Raw genomic sequence first — 21634 nt, forward strand, 5'->3', positions numbered from 1 at the left:
TAAAGGGGGAGAAGATTTATTAATGGATGTATTTATTTTTCTTTTGTTTGTAGTATTTCATTGTTACTCTACATGGCACTCTTTTTTTATATTTTTTGCCATTTCTCTCTCTCTCTCTCTCGTATCTTTTCTGCTTTCTTAGCTTTTAATAGCATTAATCATTCCACTTCTCATTTCTCCCTCAGTACTTCCACCATATCTGGACTGATGCTGGCCTGAGTGCTTACTAACATACAGTTCTTTATCTTCTACTGTGTCTGACACTTCCTTAGTCATAATTGTCACCCCTTATCCTCAGCAGTTGAATCAGTCTCAAACTGGGGTCTGTTGATTGTTCGTTCGAAACTCTGTTGAAGATGTGCTGTTAAGAACTTTTCAAAGGTATTATTACAAAATTGCTTTTTTTTTTTTTTTACCAGTTATCATCGTACACTGCGTCGTCAGAAAATCAAGCAACAGCTGAAAGATTTTGAAAACCTGCAAAAGACAGATCCTGAGGCTGCTCTGAAACAGTTGGAGCAGATTGAGAGAGCAAGGGCTGAAGAAAGGATGACACTGAGGCATAGAAACACAGGGAAATGGGCACGCAGCCGTGCAGTACGTGCCAAATACAATGAACAGGTATTTAATTTTTGAAAGATATTAACAGTAATACCAATTTTAACTAGCTTCACTACTGTCACGTACCCGCCTCCGTGGCCTAGGTCAGTAATGCACATTTATGTGGTGGCGCTTGACCTGGGGGTAAGCCGACTCGAATCCTGATCTGATTGAATATTTGTACAGCTTCTCTCAGATAGTACTTCATTATAGATAACTGCATCATCTGCAAAAAAAAAGCCTGATTTTACTACTAATTTTGCCAGCAAGGTCATTTGTATACGACATGAACAGGAAGTGTCCCAACACACTTCGCTGGGACACGTCAGATGTTACTCCTACATCTGACAATGACTTTCCATCCTAGATAACATGCTGTGTCGTCCCTACTCATAATTCCTCTGTCCACTCATAAATTTCACTTGATACCCCATATGATTGTACTTTTAACAATAAGCATAGGAGCAGTACTGAGTCAAATGCTTTTCAGAATTCAAGGAACAGTGCATCTGCCTGGTTGCCTTGATCGAAAGCTTTTAGTGTGTCATGTGAGAAAAGTACGAGTTGGGTTTCACGTAATCAGTGTTTTCAAAATCCATTCTGATTACCATCTAGGAGGTCATTCTCTTCAAGATACCTCATTATTTTTTAGATCAAAACATAAGATTCTACACTAAATTGATGTCAGGTATATTGGACAGTAGTTTTGTGGATCACTCTGCTATCCTTCTTGTAGACGGGTGTGACCTGTGCCTTTTTCCAAGAATTGGGCACAGTTTTTTGTTTGCTGCATCTACAATAAATTATAGTTAGAAGAGAGGCTAACTCAGCCACAACTTCTATAGAATCTGACAGGGTTTGCATCAGGCCGTGGAGTTTTGTTTAGTGTTAATGATTTCAGCTTTTTGTCAGCACCACTGACACTAATACTTATGTCATTCGTCTTTTCAGTGGTATGCTCATATATGAGATTGTATAGCTTAAGACCCGTAGTATCATATATGATACTTTCCTGGTGGACTGTTCTGACCGTAATGAAAAATTTCTGCAACATTGTATCTCATTTCTTATATCTCTAAGGCAATAGAAAATCATGTTTTGTTTTCATGTTAGTGTGTGTATTGCTCTGGCAGAAAATTCTTTGTTTGGTTGGAGACACTCTGGATAAAGTTTAAAAAATATGCATGAAATTACTACTGTCCGAAGCCTGCAAATTGTTGTTATATGTAATGTATGTCTGATTTTGGATGTTATAATTTTGTATGTTTTTATGATTTGGAAATGCCTGGGAATTAATAGTGGTGTAAACTTTTCACTTCCATCACTATTTATACGCAGTAGTGTCATCATCCTTTATGCTGTAGCGTTGTCATCCTTTCTTTACTTTTTTTTTTTTTTTTTTTTTTTTACCTCTGTCGCATTTTTCTCCTTTAACAGAATATGATTTTGCAGGAAGTAAGTTATAAAAAATGCCAGTTTTATCAGCATTCAAAATGTACCTGGGCTCATAACCCTGTGTCAATCATGGCAATGTAATGTTCTTGCGATAGGCACACTTTCTGTGATCTGTGCCTCACTTTCTTCACTTACATTTTGGAACAATAGGTTATAATGCTTTTTTAAAATGATTCAACCAGCCAATCGATGCTCTGGAATTTTCAGTGCCAACTTCTGAGTGATCTCATGGGCAGTCTCTAGCTTACACACTTATACAGAAATTCTTCCACTTCTCTGTCCATGAAACCGTGAAACAACCTTAGAAGAATATTTTTCACCTCACTAAATGTAGGCATATGAATGTTCTTTTTTGGATCCATAGGAGTTGTTAGCTTCGGCATTTAAGAACACTTCCTTATTTTAGAATATGCTGTACATGTAGATAGCACTACACTGTATTTATTCACCATGCTGGAAAGATTCACATTAAGACTGTCATCATCAGCTTTTGGTGAACTGTGAGCTTTCTGTGTTTGCAGGCTATAACTCCAAAAAAAATAAAGTTGGTAACTTCGATGTCACAGTAACCAAAAGACCACACTTTTCGCAGTTTGTAGTGTGACGTCAGGTCACATGACCTAAGTTGCATGGAAATCTGTTCCTGATTCAGTGCATCTGTCAGTATCACTACAAGGGAAATCGAGTTATTGGCTATGCTGTAGGCACACGTTAACTGATTGAATCAATTACCATTTATTGTGCAACAGGACAAAAGTTATGACCTGTGTGAAATGCAAAGAAATCAGAAACTCGCAGGAACATTTTTAGTAATTAAGTAACTTAATTTCAATCCACAGAATATTTCAAGTTTATTGCTTAAAGGCAGACTTTTTCTTAAAGTGGAACTTGTTGAAAATGAGGAGAAGTAACATTGGGCTTATGGGAGTTTCGCCAGTACTGACGGAAGTATTCGTTAAAAGTGGAATTTCCTTAAAAGCAGGTTCATTAATTCAGTGTCAGCTGTAGTTTTTACTTTATTATGTGAACTATAAAGCATTTATAGTTGTGTTAAATTGAATTCTAATCAGGCAAGGAAACAAGAAACTTGATTCGATCCAAATTGAAGCAATTAAGGAAAATCTGCCTGCAGAAATTACTGTATTTTATGGCTATAAAATCAGAAAGATGGTTGGAAACCAATACATTCAAATGAAGAGGAGGAGAAAATATGGTTGCCAGGAAACAGCAGACACACTAGAATAAAATCCATCAGTTGTTATTTGCTTGTTATGCCAAAGTTCTTTTTATTTTTATTCCATTGTTGTTTTGTTTGGCATATCTCTTTCTTTAGTTATACGACAATGGCTTAAGAACAAGAGCCAAAGTTGTGATTATTGTAGTAAGTGAAGCTCAGAATTCATTTTTAATGTCAGCTTATAAATATAGGAATCCTCTTCTAAAATTCTTGTTTTCTGTACTGTGTATAATTCCTTCGTTTGTTTTAGACACGACAGGAGCTGGCAGAACAACTAGCTATCAGCCGTGACCTCACTAAGAAGATACAGATTGAAGAGAGCAGTAGTGATGAAGCAGTTGAAGAAGATATAAATGTCAACAGCACAAGTAACTCAGATAATCCCTGGGTCACTGGGAAAACAGAATCAGAAGTCGAAAATTTCCTGAGAGGCTACAAAAGGTTCTGGGAACAAAAGAGTGTGAAAGAACAACAGGAGAACAAGGGTGCATCCAGCCCAGAGGAATCGAAGTCAAGTAACAAAGTGAATAGTTCTAATGAAAATAAAGAATTAGTTCAGAATGAAAATCAAGGAATGAGTGAAGGGACAATCTCAGATAACATTAACAAGGAAATTAATGTTAAGCATACTTCTGTTTTGGAAGAAGAAAACAGAAATTACCAGGATCCAGACAGCTCAAAGGAAGTTATTGTAAGTAATGAAAAAGTCAAAAGGAAGAAACAGTCACCATCTAAAACAAAGAAGAAAAGAAAATTTGAATTTGAAGGTGACAATAAAGTTGCCAGCAAGACAATAGAATTTATTAGTTCAAGTGGTAGTTGGGAAGTAACTCCATTGTGTCCAAGTGATGATGTAGGAGAGACTAAAGCAGAGGTAAGAGAGACAGAAGAGAGCAAAAACAAAGACAGTCCTGTGATCTCTGTTAATGGGGCTGGTAGTGGTGAAAGTGTTGAAGAATTATTTCAAAAGATGGAAGAGAAAATGAGAGCCTCCGTTAACAAGAGGATAGCAAAATATCAGAAAGAATTCTTAAATAACGTGGAAGGACCGACTGCCAATGATGACAATAGTGATGGTGAAATGCCAGTATCATTGGAAATGAAGAAGCAGGTGAAACACCCAGAGCTAGACGAGGCGTTGTCAGATGGAGCAACTCAACAAAGCTCATTGCAGGAGATCAGTGAGCTGCAGAAGATGTCCGACACCATCTCAGGAGGGCAGCAGGTGAACCGAGCAAAAACTGATATCGATCCCAAGAAGTTTATTGCTGTTAAAGCCAAGCCTTTAGACTCAGAGTTACCAGATGTGGCAGATATGGAAGAAGCTCTCGATGATGAGGGTGATGAGAGTGCAAGACAACTAACAATTACAGAAGCTTTTGCAGATGACGATGTTGTGGAACAATTCAGGTGATTACATGTGTGCACTGTAGCTTTTTGTTATATTTTTGTAGATTATGATGGAAGTAGAGTATTATGAGGGAACTGTTGCTGAGTGTAGCATTTAATCATCTGACATATGGTTAAGCCAGACATGCTAATTGGTCATTAATACTTAGTAAACTTTATATTTTCTCGCACTTTATATTCCAAATAGATCCATGAAATTAGTGAATTTCAAAACTCTCTGTAAGAGAGTCACAAAAGAAAAAAAAACTAATTACAAGCTATTATTTTAGTGAAAAAGGATAAAAAGTTTGCTAGATGATATTGGATGAAGTCTTTGTTAGATGTAGACAAATCATGTACGCACGTGTGCGTGCGCGTGCCCACCCACCCACCCACACACACACACACACACACACACACACGCACGCACGCACGCACGCACACACAGATGGCCACTGTCATCTACAGACACTGTGCCTGATTGCACCTGAGGTGAGAGTGATTTTTGATGGACTGGTTAGTGGGAGCACACTTGAAGCGTAGGGTGGGGAGGGGGAGGAATAGCAGGGTAGGGGTGGAGGAAGATGCTAGTTTTGCCTGTGGTGCATTCAGGGAAATGCCGAAGACATGACAGTGCTACTGGCTGCAGCATCGGGAGGCTGTGTTGGCAGGAAAGGATAGAGGAGAGAAGTAAACAAAGGGAAAGGACTGTGCAGGTGCATTGACAGGATATGTTTCAAAGCATAGTTCCTCCCACCTGCAGAGATCAGAAAAGCGTGTACTTATGGGAAGAATCATGAAGGCATAGGCTTTGAAGCAGTCATTGAAGTCAAGCAGATCATGTTGAGCAGCATATTCATTAACTGGATGATCCAGTTGTCTCTTGGCCACAGTTGGCGGAGGCCATTGATGCGGACAGATAAATTCTTAGTGGTCACACCCACATAGAATGCAACACAGTGGTTGTCACTAAGTTGGTAAGTCACGATTTGGAGCAACTAATAACAGTGCTATAAACTATCTCCCACACACTTTACAATGGTGTGTGTGTGTGTGTGTGTGTGTGTGTGTGTGTGTGTGTTCGTAAGTATCTCCTGTGCATCAGAATACAATCTCTCAACAACTACAGGAGAGACAAAAAAACGTTTACTTCAGTTGATAGAATATATCTCCACATTTTTCCTGCTCTCCATAAAAACCCCCTATGGTGTTGTTCAAAACTTGGTTGTTAGTGTCTAGCAGAAATGTTGTACAAAATTTCTGGCAAGAGCTCTAAAAGACTAAACAAATCATTTGTGGTGCAACAAACTAAAGTGGATAATGTTGACAATTATAGACCTATTTCTATGCCATCGGTGTTTGCTAAAGTTATCGAGAGGGTTGTATATACAAGGTTACTGGAGCATTTAAATTCGCGTAATTTGCTGTCAGATGTACAGTTTGGTTTTAGAAATGGTTTAACAACTGAAAATGCTATATCCTCTTTTCTCTGTGAGGTTTTGGACAGATTAAATAAAAGGTTGCGAACGCTAGGTGTTTTCTTTGAATTAACGAAGGCTTTTGACTGTGTTGACCACAAAATATTACTGCAGAAGTTGGACCATTGTGGAGTAAGGGGAGTAGCTTACAATTGGTTCGCCTCTTACTTTAAGAACAGAAAGCAGAAGGTAATTCTCCGCAATATTGAGAGTGGTAGTGATGTTCAGTCCCAATGGGGCACTGTTAAGTGGGGCGTTCCCCAAGGGTCGGTGCTTTGGCCACTGCTGTTTCTTATTTATATAAATGATATGCCTTCTAGTATTACAGGTGATTCAAAAATATTTCTGTCTGCTGATGACACCAGCTTGATAGTGAAGGATCTTGTGTGTAATATTGAAACAGTATCGAATAATGTAGTTCATGAAATAAGTTTGTGGCTTGTGGAAAATAACTTGATGCTAAATCACAGTAAGACTCAGTTTTTACAGTTTCTAACTCACAATTCAACAAGAACTGATATTTTGATAAGACAGAATGGACATATTATAAGCGAGACGGAACAGTTCAAGTTCCTAGGCGTTCGGATAGATAGTAAGCTGTTGTGGAAAGCCCATGTTCAGGATCTTGTTCAGAAGCTAAATACTGCTTTATTTACCATTAGAACAGTATCTGAAATAAGTGACAATTCAACACGAAAAGCAGTCTACTTCGCACATTTTCATACGCTTATGTCATATGGTATTATTTTTTGGGGTAATTCTTCTGATTCAAAAAGGGTATTTTTGGCTCAAAAACGGGCTGTTCGAGCTATGTGTGGTGTAAGTTCGAGAACCTCTTGTCGACCCCTATTCAATAGTCTGGGAATTCTGACATTGCCCTCACAGTATATATTTTCTTTAATGTCGTTTGTTGTTAGCAACATTAGCTTATTCCCAAGAGTTAGCAGCTTTCACTCAGGTAATACTAGGCAGAAATCAAATCTGCATGTGGAATGCACTTCCTTGACTCTTGTGCAGAAAGGAGTGCAGTATTCTGCTGCATCCATTTTCAATAAGCTACCACAAGAACTCAAAAATCTTAGCAGTAGCCCAAACACTTTTAAGTCTAAACTGAAGTGTTTCCTCATGGCTCACTCCTTCTATTCTGTCGAGGAGCTCGTGGAAGCGCTGAAAAATTAACCAAATTCCAGTGTTTCATTGTTGATTTTCTATATTTAAACTTACGAATTGTTGCCTGAATATGTTACTTATATTTCATTTTATCTGTTTCTACTATCGTGTTAAAATTTCATGTATTGACTCATTCCATGACCATTGAGACTTCTCGTTAATTTGTCCCACGGAACAATAAATAAATAAATAAATAAATAAATAATAAAATAAATGAAATGTGTGTAAGAAACATTCACCAGGAGCACAGATTGATCTACAAAACACAAAAGCTATGAGCTGCAATGGGCTGATGCATTCTGTGGAAACATGTTCAAGTCAAATTATATTGTGTGCTCATACTGAATACCCTCTGTTATGAACCCCAGTTTATTTTTGCAGAGATTTGTACTGGTTGCAGTGGGGAGAAGTTGGGCACAGATGTTAGTACGAGGGTTGGAACTTTAATAGTGGCAACTATTTATTTACAGCTCGACAAAATAGATACGTGTTTCAAAGTTTTACTGACCTTCAGAGTAGTCACCAGCATTGTGTATAACCCGTTGTCAGTGATGCGGAAGTCATAGGATACTCTTAGCAGTGCCAGTTGTGTTGACAGTTCGAGCAGTGCAGTCTATTGCCCAACGAATTTGTAGCAGTTTTGAAGAAAATGCCGTGAAGTGTTTCCTTCAGTTTAGAAATTGAGTTGAACTCACGATGGCTTAAGCCAGGGGAGTGCAATAGGTGGTATAGCACTTAGCAGCACCATCAGTCAAACAAATCATTAACAGCTTGCATCCACACACTGTCCTGCAAAATGGTGTTCAGAACCTGCGGAAAATGTCACCACTTCTTTCTCTATCCTGTTCATTTTTGGAACACAACCTATGACCAGCTTGGAGACAGAATTGATGAAACTTTGTGCAGGACCTGACCATCATTTTGCAGGACAATGCTCAAGCATGTACAGTGCAAGCTGTTACTGATACTGCATCTGGTGTACTGCTGGTGGTCTGCGTTTATCTAACACAATATTTTGACGTCGTACCTCGGCGTCTTCATCAGGTGCTTCCTGTGACTGAACAATAGGCTGACTGGGTCCCATATTTATGTCTGGACGGTGTCTGGCGTTCCCTACACCGTACACTCCCGCTGGGACTGTGTCAGTTGGTTGCCAGATGTTCCGTCTTCCATCCACACCCACTTCCGCTGGTTTCCCTGGTGGCGGCCATTTCATGGTGTACCCTGCTAGGTCTGTGCCCGCCAGGCGTGTTCCTAGCACTGTCAACAGGCTGCTGCCCCTGCGGGTTCATGGGTAAGAATAGGCCCGTGGTATTCCTGCCTGTCGTAAGAGGTGACTAAAAGGAGTCTCAAACTTTTCGGCCTTATGTGATGGTCCCCTGTTGGGTTTGACCTCCATCTCTCAAAATTTTTCCGAAGAGCGAGCCGATTGGGGAAGGGCGCCTTACTTGGTGCGTTGTGTCCATCTTGCAATCAGACCTTTCGCCAGCTAATTCGTTGTTGAATTGCAGTCCTGCCCGCTCTCCATCTCTTGGGCATGACTACGTTTCTGCATGCAGATTACACCTTGCACTGTGCGATGCCTCTTTCTGCACTGACGACGACCATGGACCACATGTTACCTAACATCCAGCACGGTAGCCAGTCCGTTGTGGTGGGGCCGCCATGTACCCTGTTGGTTGTAGCCCCCTGACAACATAGGGATCGCTCTACTGATGCCTGCGCCATTAACTCCCCACGTATGCCAAGGAGTAGATGCCTATCCTCCTGGGTATCGGGACTCCCGGCAATGGCCATCCTGCCAGGTGGCTCTTGCTGCGGCTGGGTGGCGCCCGTGGGGAGGGCCCTTGGTCGGAGTAGGTGGCATCAGGGCGGATGACCCGCAATGAAGCGTGGTACATCGTCTCTCACTGGTGGCCAGCCGCCAGCAGTCTCTAAGCGTTCTCGGGCTCAATTTAATGCTCAGAAGTACGATCCGAAAACGTTCCTCTCCCTGGCCACACCGTGGGAGAAACGTAAGTCTCAGGATGGCAGTAGCAGTTATTCGCCCCGATTCTTAGTTTGTACGAGAGCTGATGGGGAGTCTTTTCTCTCCACAAAGCCTCAGTTCTTCGTCAAGCATTTAGAGGACAAGTTTGGGGAGGTGGAGGGCTTGTCCAAAATGCGCTCTGGGTCAGTCCTGACAAACGGCATCCTCTGCCCAGTCACGATGGTTACTTGCTTGTGACAAGTTGGGGGATGTTGCCGTTACGATCACACCCCATAAGAGTTTAAATATGGTCCAGGGAGTTATTTACCATAGGGATCTTCTTTTGCAGTCTGATGACGAGCTGCGCGACAATTTAGAGCGCTGAGGTGTACATTTCATCCAGCGCGTTCATCGGGGTCCGAAGGAAAATCAGATTGCTACCGGTGCCTTCATCTTGGCCTTCGAGGGTGATACATTACTGGAAAAGGTTAAGGTGATGGTCTACCGATGTGACGTCAAGCCCTATATCCCTCCCCCGATGCGGTGCTTTAAGTGCTGGAAGTTTGGCCATATGTCTTCCCACTGCACTTCCAGCCTCACATGTTGAGATTGCGGATGCCCATCACATCCCAATACTCCATGTGCCCCACCTCCCATCTGTGTCAAAAGCGGGGAGCACAATTCATCTTGCTCGCCAGACTGCCGAATCTTCCAGAAAGAGCGTAAAATCATGGAATACAAGACCCTGGACCGACAGACCTATACTGAGGCCAAAAGGAAATACAACCAACTCCATTCTGTGAGAATGACATCTTCCTACGCCGCTGCTACAACACCTATGCTAGCCCCATCAGTTTCTCAAATTATGGCCGGATCGACGAGTAGTACAACTCCTCCTGCCCCCTCGCCAGTGGGGGGCTCTACCCACCAGGTTTCTCCTGCGCCGCCTACCTCAGGAGCAACACCATCCCACCCATCGGGGACGTCTGTCCCCGCTTCTATTCCGGAGAAGTGTCCAACTTCTTCAGCTTCTCATGCTCGCAAGGGGTCCCTTGGGTCCCTCCCTTCCCAGGTTTCCACCAGCGGGAAGGCTGACGACCGACAGCTGGTCGTAGGGCTTCACGATCCTCCTCCGTCCCGGAGACTGAATCGGTGAAGCCCTCCAAGCCAGTGAAACCCAAGGAGCAGTGTGAGAAACCCAAGAAGAAGAGCTCTAAGCCCAAGGAACTCGCGGTGGCAGCCACCTCACCGCAACCTTCCAGCTCTGCGTCTGAGGACAAGGTGGAAATTCTGGCGTCCGCTGAGGACCTCGATCTCGCTGGTACCTCAGACACCATGGATAGCACTATCACAGGTGCTCAATCGGAGGCAGCAGGTGACCCAGCGGCGTAATCTGCCTTCCAAGTCCCGTCACGCCTTTCTCAGACATGGACAATACCATCCTCCAGTGGAACTGCAGCGGTTTCTTCCACCATCTAGCTGAGCTCCGACAACTTATCAGCCTTCACCCTTTCTTCTGCATTGCTCTTCAGGAAGCTTGGTTTCCCGCAATGCGAACCCCTGCCCTCTGTGGCTATTGGGGTTATTATAAGAACCGGGCAGCTTATGAAAGGGTGTCTGGTGGCGTCTGCATCTATGTCCTTAACTCTCTTCACAGCGAGTCTGTCCCTCTACAAACAGCTTTAGAGGCTGTCGCTGTTCGGGTGTGGACGCCACAGGCTGTTACCGTCTGCAGTCTTTACCTTCCACCGGATGGTGCTGTCGCGCAGCATGACCTGGCTGCGCTGCTAGCCCAATTGCCACCACCTTTCTTGTTACTGAGCGACTTCAACGCCCATAACCCACTGTGGGGTGGGTCAGTTGCAACAGGTCGAGGCACCACCATTGAGCATTTATTGGCACAGCTCGATCTTTCACTTCTAAATGATGGTTCCTTCACGCACTTCAGCATGGCACATGGCATGTACCCCGCCATTGACCTTTCGATCGGTAGCACTAGCCTCTTACCGTCTGTCCAATGTAGTGTGCATGACGACCTGTGTGGTAGTGACCACTTTCCCATCTTTCTGTCACTGCCACGGCATCACTCTTCTGGGCGCCCCAGCAGATGGGCTATGAATAAGGCTGACTGGGACTTGTTCTCCTCCATTGCCACTATTGAGCCTCTCTCTAATGACGACATTGATGCGGTGGTTCTCTCAGTCACCACCAGCATCATTACTGCCGCAGAATCTGCCATTCCCAGTTCTTCTGGGTCCCCTTAGCGGCGGACTGTGCCTTGGTGGTCGCCTGAGATCGCTGAAGCGATTAAAGATCGCCAGCGGGTGCTCCAGCGTCACAAGCGACATCTCTCCATTGTACACCTTATCGCCTTCAAACGGCTGCGTGCACGAGCCCGCCGCCTTATCCGCCAACGCAAGCAGGAGTGCTGGGAGCGGTATGTTTCCACCATTGGCCTCCATGTCACTCCATCACAGGTCTGGGCCAAGATTCGACGCCTCTATGGCTATCGGACCCCTGTCAGCATCCCTGCACTCTCACTGAGTGGAGCAGTTTGTACTAACTCCATTGTAATTGCCAACCGCTTGGCAGAGCATTTTGCTCTGAGTTCCGGTTCTGCCAATTACCCAGTGGCCTTCCGCTCCATTAAAGAGCAGATGGAACGTCGGAGCCTTTCATTTCGCACCCACTATCCAGAATCGTACAATGTTCCATTCAGTGAGTGGGAATTTCGCAGTGCCCTAGCCGCTTGACCTGATACCGCTCCTGGGCCAGATGCTGAAACGCCTTTCAGTGGGCTGCCAGCGACGGCTCCTCGACTTTTACAACCGTCTCTGGGTCGAGGGTGAGTTTCCGTCCCAATGGCGAGAAAGTATTGTTATCCCCATTCTGAAACCAGGCAAGAACCCTTTGGAGGTGGACAGCTACCGTCCCATTAGCCTCACCAATGTTCTTTGCAAGTTGCTTGAACGGATGGTGAGCCAGCACTTGAATTGGGTACTGGAGTCTCGGGGCCTTCTGACTCCATCTCAGGGTGGGTTCCATAAAGGCCGCTCCACCGCCGACAATCTGGTGAGCCTGGAGTCTGCCATCTGTACTGCCTTTGCCCGCCATTAGCACCTGATCGCTGTCTTTTTCGACCTGCGGAAGGCGTACGATACGACATGGCGTCATCACATCCTTTCTACGCTTCATGGATGGGGTCTTTGGGGCCCTCTGCCGATCTTTATCAGAAATTTTCTGTCGTATCGTACCTTCCGCTTGCAAGTCGCAGCCTCCCATAGTTCCTCCCGAGTCCAGGAGAACGGGGTACCACAGGGATCTGTCCTCAGTGTCTGCCTGTTTTTAATTGCAATAAACGGGCTCGCTGCAGTGGTGGGAAATTCTGTCTCCACTTCCCTGTATGCTGACGACTTCTGCCTTTACTATAGCTCTATTGGCATTGCAGCTGCTGAATGTCAGCTACAGGGCGCTATCCGCAAGGCGCAGTCTTGGGCTGTAGCGCATGGTTTTCAGTTTTCGGCTGCCAAGACCCACGTTATGCATTTCTGCCGGCACCGAACAGTCCATCCTGAGCCGCGGCTTTATCTTGACGATGAACTTCTTGCTGTGGTGGAGACCCACAGGTTTTTGGGTGTAGTTTTTGATGCCCGGTTGACTTGGCTGCCTCATATTCGGCAGCTTAAACAGACATGTTGGCGGCATCTAAATGCTCTGAGATGCTTGAGCCACACCAGCTGGGGCGCCGACCGATCTACCCTGTTACGGCTCTACCAGGCGTCAATCCAGTCCCGCCTGGACTATGGGAGTCTGGCTTATGGCTCAGCATCCCCATCTGCGTTGCGGGTGCTGGACCCAATACTACACAGCGGGATACGACTTGCCACTGGTGCCTTCTGGACCAGCCCTGTGGACAGCATACTTGTGGAGGCAGGTGTCCCTCCACTGCGATTGAGGCGCCAACATTTACTGGCCACTTATGCTGCCCATGTTTTTAGCTTGCCCGGGCATCCTAACTATCGTCTACTATTCCCAGAGTCACACGTCCATCTTCCAGAATGTCGGCCCAGGCCTAGAAGTACGATCGCGGTCTGCGTCCGAGAGCTTCTCTCTGGGCTTGGGGCTTTACCTCTTCCGCCTCCTTTCAGGGCACCTCTGCGTACACCCCCGTGGTGTGTGCCTCGCCCTCGCCTTCAGGTGGAATTGGTACAGGGCCCAAGGACTCAGTCCCTCCGGAGGCCTTCCGCCGCCGCTTTCTTTCCCTCCTCGCAACGTATCAGGGCTCTGGCATTGTTTACACTGATGGCTCGATGGTTGCTGGTCGTGTCGGTTATGCGCTAACTCTAGGGTACCATTCCGAACAACGTTCATTGCCGGCTGGCTGCAGCGTTTACACTGCTGAGCTGGTCGCCATCTTTCGTACCCTAGAGTATATCCGCTCCTGCTCAGGTGAGTCCTTCGTGATCTGTAGCGATTCCCTGAGAAGTTTACAAGCTCTCGACCAGTGTTTCCCTCGTTCTCGTCTGGTGATGGCTATCCAGGAGTCCCTGCATACTCTTGCCCATTTCGGCCGCTCTGTGGTCTTTGTGTGGACCCCCGGTCATGTCGGTATCCCGGGCAATGAACATGTTGACCACCTGGTGAAAGAGGCCACGAGTAAACCACCTCTGGATGTTGGCCTCCCAGAGACTGATATGAGGGCAGTCTTACGCCGCAAAGTTTTTGCGCTATGGGAAGATGAATGGCGTGAACTGACCACGCGTAATAAACTCCGTGCTGTCAAGGAGATGACAGCTGTGTGGCGGTCATCCCTGCGAGCCACTCCCAGGGACTCAGTAGTCCTTTGCCGGCTCCACGTTGGCCACTCCCGGCTGACACACAGTTATTTACTGCGCCGGGAGGACCCTCCTCTATGTCGCTGCGGGGCGGCTTTGATGGTGGCCCCCATTTTGTTGGCCTGCCCCCTTTTAGCTGTGGTCAGGCAGACATTTGCGCTGCCTGATACGCTCCCTGCCCTTTTAACTGATGACTTTGCTATGGCTGGCTTAGTTTTACGTTTTATTCGGGCAGGGGGTTTTTATCGTTTAATCTGAGTGTTTGTTATGTTCTTTTGTGTTGATTCTGGCCTTTGGCCTACGATTTTAGACTGAGTTTTTAATGTGTCTCTCGGTGGTTGGCTTTTTCCTTTTTTTTCCTCTATGGTCGGCCAACCACCGCCACACTGTGTGTGATTTTAATTTGTTATGTCTGTTCTTTGTCTGAGTTTTTCTTGTCCTGTGTCGTCTGTTGTCTCTATTATTCGTTTTTTACTCTGTGTGGGTGTTTTTAAGTTTTGGAACAAGGGACCGATGACCGTTGCAGTCTGGTCCCTTTAATCCCACAAACCAACCATTCAACAGGCTGCATTTGCTGTTGGTGAGCGTTCCAACTTTCTCCAGCGCCCCTGTCATTCTCCTGGTCTTGTGTTTTCTTCCATTGTTTTTGTAATAGGTCCAAAGCCGGGTTCCACGCTGTGCTGAGTTGGTATCCAGCTTCCCGGTTTATTAAGTTCTCTGTCATCTTGATTTTGATTGATTTGGTGATTACACTGTCCCAAAATTTGGGGGTCTGAGATAAGATCCTGGTTTTATCATAATTCATGGTGTGCTCAAGTTCCAAGCAGTGTTCTGCTATTGCCAATTTAGTGGCTTGTCATGGCCTGGTATGCCTTTGGTGCTCTTTACGTCTTATATCAATGGTCCTGGTGGTGTGGACAATGTAAGACATACCACATTTACATGATATATGGTAGATACCAGGTTTTCTCAATTCCAGATCATCCTTAACCATTCCAAGAACTGCCCTGATCTTGTTTGGTGGGCAGAACACACTCTCGATATTGTGCTTTCTCTGTATTCTGCTGATCTTAGTAGATATAGGTCCTGCATACGGTAGAAAGGCTACCCTCCTGGTCTCTTCTTCTTGTTCTTCTCCCTCAGTATCAGGTCGTCTGTAGGGATGTAGTGCTCTGCGGATGTCCCTTGTTGAGTATCCATTGTCTGCGAACACTTGTTGTAGGTGTTTTAACTCTGCTGCCAAGCTGTCTGAGTTGGACAGTGTTTTAACTCGGTAAACAAGTGTTCTCAGCACCCCATTCTTCTGTGCCGGATGATGGCAGCTGACAGCCTGTAGGCATAAGTTGGTGTGTATAGGTTTTCTATACACACTATGGCCTAATGTGCTGTCTGTCTTCCTTTTCACCAGGACATCAAGGAAAGGAAGTTGACCATTATTTTCTAGTGCCCTTGTGAACTTAATGCTGGGGTGTCTTGAGTTCAGATGGTCAAGAAACTCTTGCAGGTTTCCTGACCATGTGGCCAGATGACAAACGTGTCATCAGCGTACCTTTAGAAACGGGTGGGCTTGTAGGCAGCGATCGTCAGTGCCTTATCCTCGAATCTCTCCATAAACAGATTTGCCACTACCGAAGGTAAGGGACTACCCATCACCACTCCTTCAGTCAGTTCATAAAATTGGCCTCCACATAGGAAATAGATCAATGTTAAGATATGCATGAAAACGTCCAGCACAGCACCACCAAATTTTTTACTGATTAAATCGAGTGTGTCTTGAAGTGGTATCCTAGTGAACAGAGACACAACATTGAAGCTGACCATGATGTCTTTGTTAGAGATTCATAGATTTTTGAGACATTCCATGAAGTCTGATGAGTTGCGGATGTGGTGGACGCACTTTCCCCACATACGGTGCTAACATCTCCTTAACCCTTTAACTGCTCTGGACGTGTTAATGCGCGCACCTTTGTACCTGTCCCTGTGTGCTCTGAACATGTTTCTGCACACCACCAGTCCTTCTACCTGGTACTCTGAACGTGTCTACGCCTAAACACGTTCAGAGCACACAGGAACAGGTACAAAGGCGCACGTGTTAACACGTCCAAAGCAGTTAAAGGGTTAAGGTGGATGGCTGTAGGATAGGTGGCTGCACCAATACAGCTTACGATAGGACACAATGGTATACCCTCTTTATGGACCTTGGGCAATCCATATAATTTAGGTGGTACTGGTGCCTTAGCTTTCAGTTGCTTGACAACCTTCTCAGGCCATCCTGTTTCCTTGAGCAGAGCTCTGATTTTCCTGTCCACTCTATCGGTGGAGTCGTTCTCTTGTGGACTGTAAGCAGGGTCCTCTAAAAGCTGACTGGTCTTCTGGTCATGGTCGGTCTTCAACAGTATGACAGTAGAGTTCCCCTTGTCTGCCGGTAACACCTCTACGCTTTCATCTTCCCGCAAGCTCTTGAGGGCCGTCCTCTTATCTCTTGAAATGTTTGTTTGGGGTGGTCTGGCTTTGGTGAGCACCCTGCATGTGTCTCTCTGAATCTCTTCTGCAACACTTGATGGTAGTGTGGTGACCACTTGCTCCACAGAGCTGATGAAGCTGGAGATTGGCAGGTCTCTAGGAGTGACTGCAAAGTTGAGGCACCTTCCGAGTACTTTTAAGGTGGCATCTTCTAATGGGCGACCACTCAAATTTACCACTTTGTGAGTTTCATGTGCCTGTTGCACTTTTTTATTTAAGCGCTCAAATTTCACCAGTTGTTGAGCTGTAGCATTGTGTTTAATGCATGCTGCCAGCAAGCATGACTTACCGCCCAACCTGTTCCAGTCCTCTGGTGCTAAGTTGTTTGCCGAGTCCAGGTGTAGTCGAAGCAGATCCCTGGAGGTGATGTCCAGTCTATGCTGCATATCACAGATCCTTTCCTTTACCAGGGCCATACTGGCACGATGCTTGATTCTGTTAGCAGCCTTAGATGTTATTATATTTTATGTTACTGATTTGTTTGACTGATGGGGCTGCTAAGTGCTATACCACCTACTGCACTCCCCAGACTTAAGCCCTCGTGAGTTCAACTCTATTTGTAAACTGAAGGAAACACTTCACGGCATTCGCTTCAGAACTGCTACAAATTCGTTGGGCAATAGACCGCGCTGCTCGAACTGTCAACACAAATGGGACTGCTAAGAATATCCTATAACTTCCACATCACTGGCAACGGGTTATACACAATGCTGGTGACTACTCTGAAGGTTAGTAAAACTTTGAAACACCTAGAGATGAGTATGTGCCAAGCAAGATCGTAAGAGATGGAAAAGAGCCACCGTGGTACAACAACCGAGTTAGAAAACTGCTGCGGAAGCAAAGGGAACTTCACAGCAAACATAAACATAGCCGAAGCCTTGCAGACAATCAAAAATTACGCGAAGCAAAATGTAGTGTGAGGAGGGCTATGCGAGAGGCGTTCAATGAATTCGAAAGTAAAGTTCTATGTACTGACTTGACAGAAAATCCTAAGAAATTTTGATCTTGTGTCGAAGCGGTAGGTGGATCAAAACAAAATGTCCAGATACTCTGTGACCAAAATGGTACTGAAACAGAGGATGACAGACTAAAGGCCGAAATACTAAATGTCTTTTTCCAAAGCTGTTTCACAGAGGAAGACTGCACTGTAGTTCCTTCTCTAGATTGTCGCACAGATGACAAAATGGTAGATATAGAAATAGACGACAGAGAGATAGAGAAACAATTAAAATCGCTGAAAAGAGGAAAGGCCGCTAGGCTTGACGGGATACCAGTTCAGTTTTACACAGAGTACGCGAAGGAACTTGCCCCCCTTCTTGTAGCGGTGTACCGTAGGTCTCTAGAAAAGCGTAGCATTCCAAAGGATTGGAAAAGGGCACAGGGCACCCCCGTTTTCAAGAAGGGATGTCAAACAGATGTGCAGAACTATAGACCTGTATCTCTAACGTCGATCAGGTGTAGAATTTTGGAACACGTATTATGTTCGAGTATAATGACTTTTCTGGAGACTAGAAATCTACTCTGTAGGAATCAGCATGAGTTTCGAAAAAGACGATCGTGTGAAACCCAGCTCGCGCTATTCGTCCACGAGACTCAGAGGACCATAGACACGGGTTCCGAGGTAGATGACGTGTTCCTTGACTTCCACAAGGTGTTCGATACAGTTCCCCACAGTTGTTTAATGAATAAAGTAAGAGCATATGGACTATCAGACCAATTGTGTGATTGGATTGAAGAGTTCCTAGATAACAGAACACAGCATGTCATTCTCAATGGAGAGAAGTCTTCCGAAGTAAGAGTGATTTCAGGTGTGCTGCAGGGGAGTGTCGTAGGACCGTTGCTATTCACAATATACATAAATGACCTTGTGGATGACATCAGAAGTTCACTGAGGCTTTTTGCAGATGATGCTGTGGTATATCGAGAGGTTGTAACAATGGAAAATTGTACTGAAATGCAGGAGGATCTGCAGCGAATTGACGCATGGTGCAGGGAATGTCAATTGAATCTCAATGTAGACAAGTGTAACGTGCTGCGAATACATAGAAAGAAAGATCCCTTATCATTTAGCTACAATATAGCACGTCAGCAGCTGGAAGCAGTTAATTCCATAAATTATCTGGGAGTACGCATTAGGAGTGATTGAAAATGGAATGATCATATAAAGTTGATCGTCGGTAAAGCAGATGCCAGACTGAGATTCATTGGAAGAATCCTAAGGAAATGCAATCCGAAAACAAAGGAAGTAGATTACAGTACACTTGTTCGCCCACTGCTTGAATACTGCTCAGCAGTGTGGGATACGTACCAGATAGGGTTGGTAGAAGAGATAGAGAAGATCCAACGGAGAACAGTGCGCTTCGTTACAGGATCATTTAGTAATGGCGAAAGAGTTACGGAGATGATAGTTAAACTCCAGTGGAAGCATCTGCAGGAGAGACGCTCAGTAGCTCGGTACGGGCTTTTGTTGAAGTTTCGAGAACATACCTTCACCGAGGAGTCAAGCAGTATATTGCTCCCTCCTACGTATATCTCGCGAAGAGACCATGAGGATAAAATCAGAGTGTTTAAAGCTCACACAGAGGCATATTGACAATTCTTCTTTCCACAAACAATACGAGACTGGAATGGAAGGGAGAACCGATAGAGGTACTGAAGGTACCCTCCGCCACACACCGTCAGGTGGCTTGCGGAGTATGAATGTAGATGTAGATACAGATATCTATTGTGTACGGGCTGTAAATACATAATTGCCACTATTAAAGTTTCAACCCTCGTATCTAGTGGGAAACCTAAGTTTCATGTGTCTAGTAAGATGAAATATTAAAATGAATGCCTTTAAGTCACAAATTACTCTCAAGTGTCCTTTGGGACACATTTGTGATTCTCCTAAAGAGAATGTATTTGATGTTATGTCCTCTACAAAAGTTTATGGGCCACTTACCTTTTCAGATAATATTTATTACCATTTAGGCATGTTGCGACAGTGGTTTGTGTGTCTAATACCGTATGATTTTGTATAGTTGCAAGGACAGATTGGCAGTCATGTAACAAAATCAAACAACTTACGAGCTTTAATAACCAGAGATTCCAACATCTCGAGAAAGGCAATGAAAGACAAGGAACTTTCAGTCAGCCAGAATGAGAGTCCATGAGAGATAATATGAGGCAGTAATGCCTTACCTGTCTCATTCTTAAAATGTGTTTCCTCTGCACACCTTCCCTCTTTTACAAAACAGACACCTTCCCACTTTTACAAAAAAGATCTTGTAAATCTCCCACCTGTCTATGTGACTTAATCTAGTCACCAATTGTGCATGGAATCATTGCAAATCTTAGGAAAAGACAAATCAGTAAGTTAACTTATTTTGCATATTTTCATGCAGTAATGTTGTATGGAATAATGTTCTGAGGTAACCGCTCTTGAAGTAAGAACATTATCATTGCTCAGAAATGTACTGTAAGAATAATATGTCATGCTCACCCATGATCAACTTGTAGACATCTGTTTAAGGAGTTAGTGATCGTGACTACTGCTTCAAAGTATAACTATTCACTCATAAAGTTTGTTTAAATAACGCATTACAGTTCGAAAGGAACAATGATGTACATAATTACAATATCAGGGGTAAAAGACACTTATTATTCCACATTAGGGCTATATTTAGCCAAAAGGGGGGGGGGGGGGGGGAGGGGGGATCGCCTAGCTGCCTCGAGCATTTTTGGTCACTTTTCCAGTGACATAAAATGTACAAAAGACATCAGTGTTAGATTTGAATAGAAACTGAAAAATTTTCTCTTTGATGAGTCCTAGTCTGTATATGAATTTCTGTTTATGTGAATGGTAGTAGGTAGGAATTACTAATCTGGATCTGTATTAAAAATCAACTTGCAAATGGCCAGTATGTGGTTTTATTTACATTTGATTCTGTAATGAGAGTGTAAAATGACTCATCCCCCACAGCATTACAGTTAAATGTACAAGTGATTTGTGGAACATAAAACTAAAATAAATAAATAAGTAATTGTTCTGTTTTTATTAGATTTTAATTTTATCTGCCTTACCTAGATTATTAAATGTTTAACTGTTTATAGGAAGGAGAAAGAAGAGGCTGTGAAGAAATCAGAGCCAGAAGACATAGACCTTTCCTTACCAGGTTGGGGGACTTGGGGAGGTAAAGGTATCCTGGCTAGTGTTCCAAAGAAGAAAAAGAAGCGATTTATAATTAAATTTCCAAAGCCACCTCCTCGAAAGGATTCCAATAAAGGAGATGTGATAATAAATGAAGAAAAGGATGTTAAAATAAAAGAACATCAGGTAATGAAATGTCTTCAGCAACTCTGTGAAAATCATTTGTTTAATGTTTTGTGTTACTGATGGAAACATTTGTGTTTGATGATATAGCATTTTTTTTGTTCTTTATTTGGTGTAATGGTGTACAGAAACATAACGTACTTTTTGATAGGTGAGCGAGGTGCCGTTCCCATTTACAACGGTCAAAGATTATGAAGCGAGTGTCCGAGCTCCAATTGGTGCAACATGGGTAACACAGTCATCCCACAGAAAGCTTACAGCACCCAAATATAAGACGTACCTTGGAAAGATAATAAAGCCTATCGATGAGGATCTTCTTTTGAAAAAGAAACCTGTTGCTAAACGGAAATAGCTTCTTGTTACGTTGCTGTAACAGACAAGTTGTATTTATGATGTACTGCATTTTGGCTAGTGTAAAATAAATTTATATTTTCCTGTTGTTCTTGTCTCTCTATTTAACTTGCAATAGCTGTCTTCCAATAATAATGTGCATATTTGTTGTGGAAATTGTAAAATATGCACTCAGGATTATAGTTGTGCAGTGAATTGTTAGTCCTAAAAATTTTGGCAATCTATGTAGAAAAGGCTCATCAAAACAAAAATACAACTGAATAAGACACCTAAAAACAAAAAGGTTGTTAAAAGGAAAACATAACCAGTAAT

The 21634-nt window shown here is 44.0% G+C and overlaps 1 protein-coding gene across 1 annotated transcript in view; it reads left to right on the plus strand.

Moving 5' to 3' along the window:
- LOC126163090 (U3 small nucleolar RNA-associated protein 14 homolog B) overlaps positions 1-21410 on the plus strand; it is an 87659-nt gene extending 66249 nt beyond the window's left edge. The window contains exons 6-9 of the mRNA XM_049920002.1: positions 420-621; positions 3543-4702; positions 20752-20974; positions 21123-21410. Coding sequence (XP_049775959.1) covers positions 420-621; positions 3543-4702; positions 20752-20974; positions 21123-21323 — 1786 coding nt within the window. The 3' untranslated portion in view covers positions 21324-21410. The remainder of the gene's footprint in view (positions 1-419; positions 622-3542; positions 4703-20751; positions 20975-21122) is intronic.
- Positions 21411-21634: the final 224 nt, after the last annotated feature.

The sequence above is a fragment of the Schistocerca cancellata genome, chromosome 2 (assembly GCF_023864275.1).
Source record: "Schistocerca cancellata isolate TAMUIC-IGC-003103 chromosome 2, iqSchCanc2.1, whole genome shotgun sequence".
Lineage (NCBI taxonomy): Eukaryota > Metazoa > Arthropoda > Insecta > Orthoptera > Acrididae > Schistocerca > Schistocerca cancellata.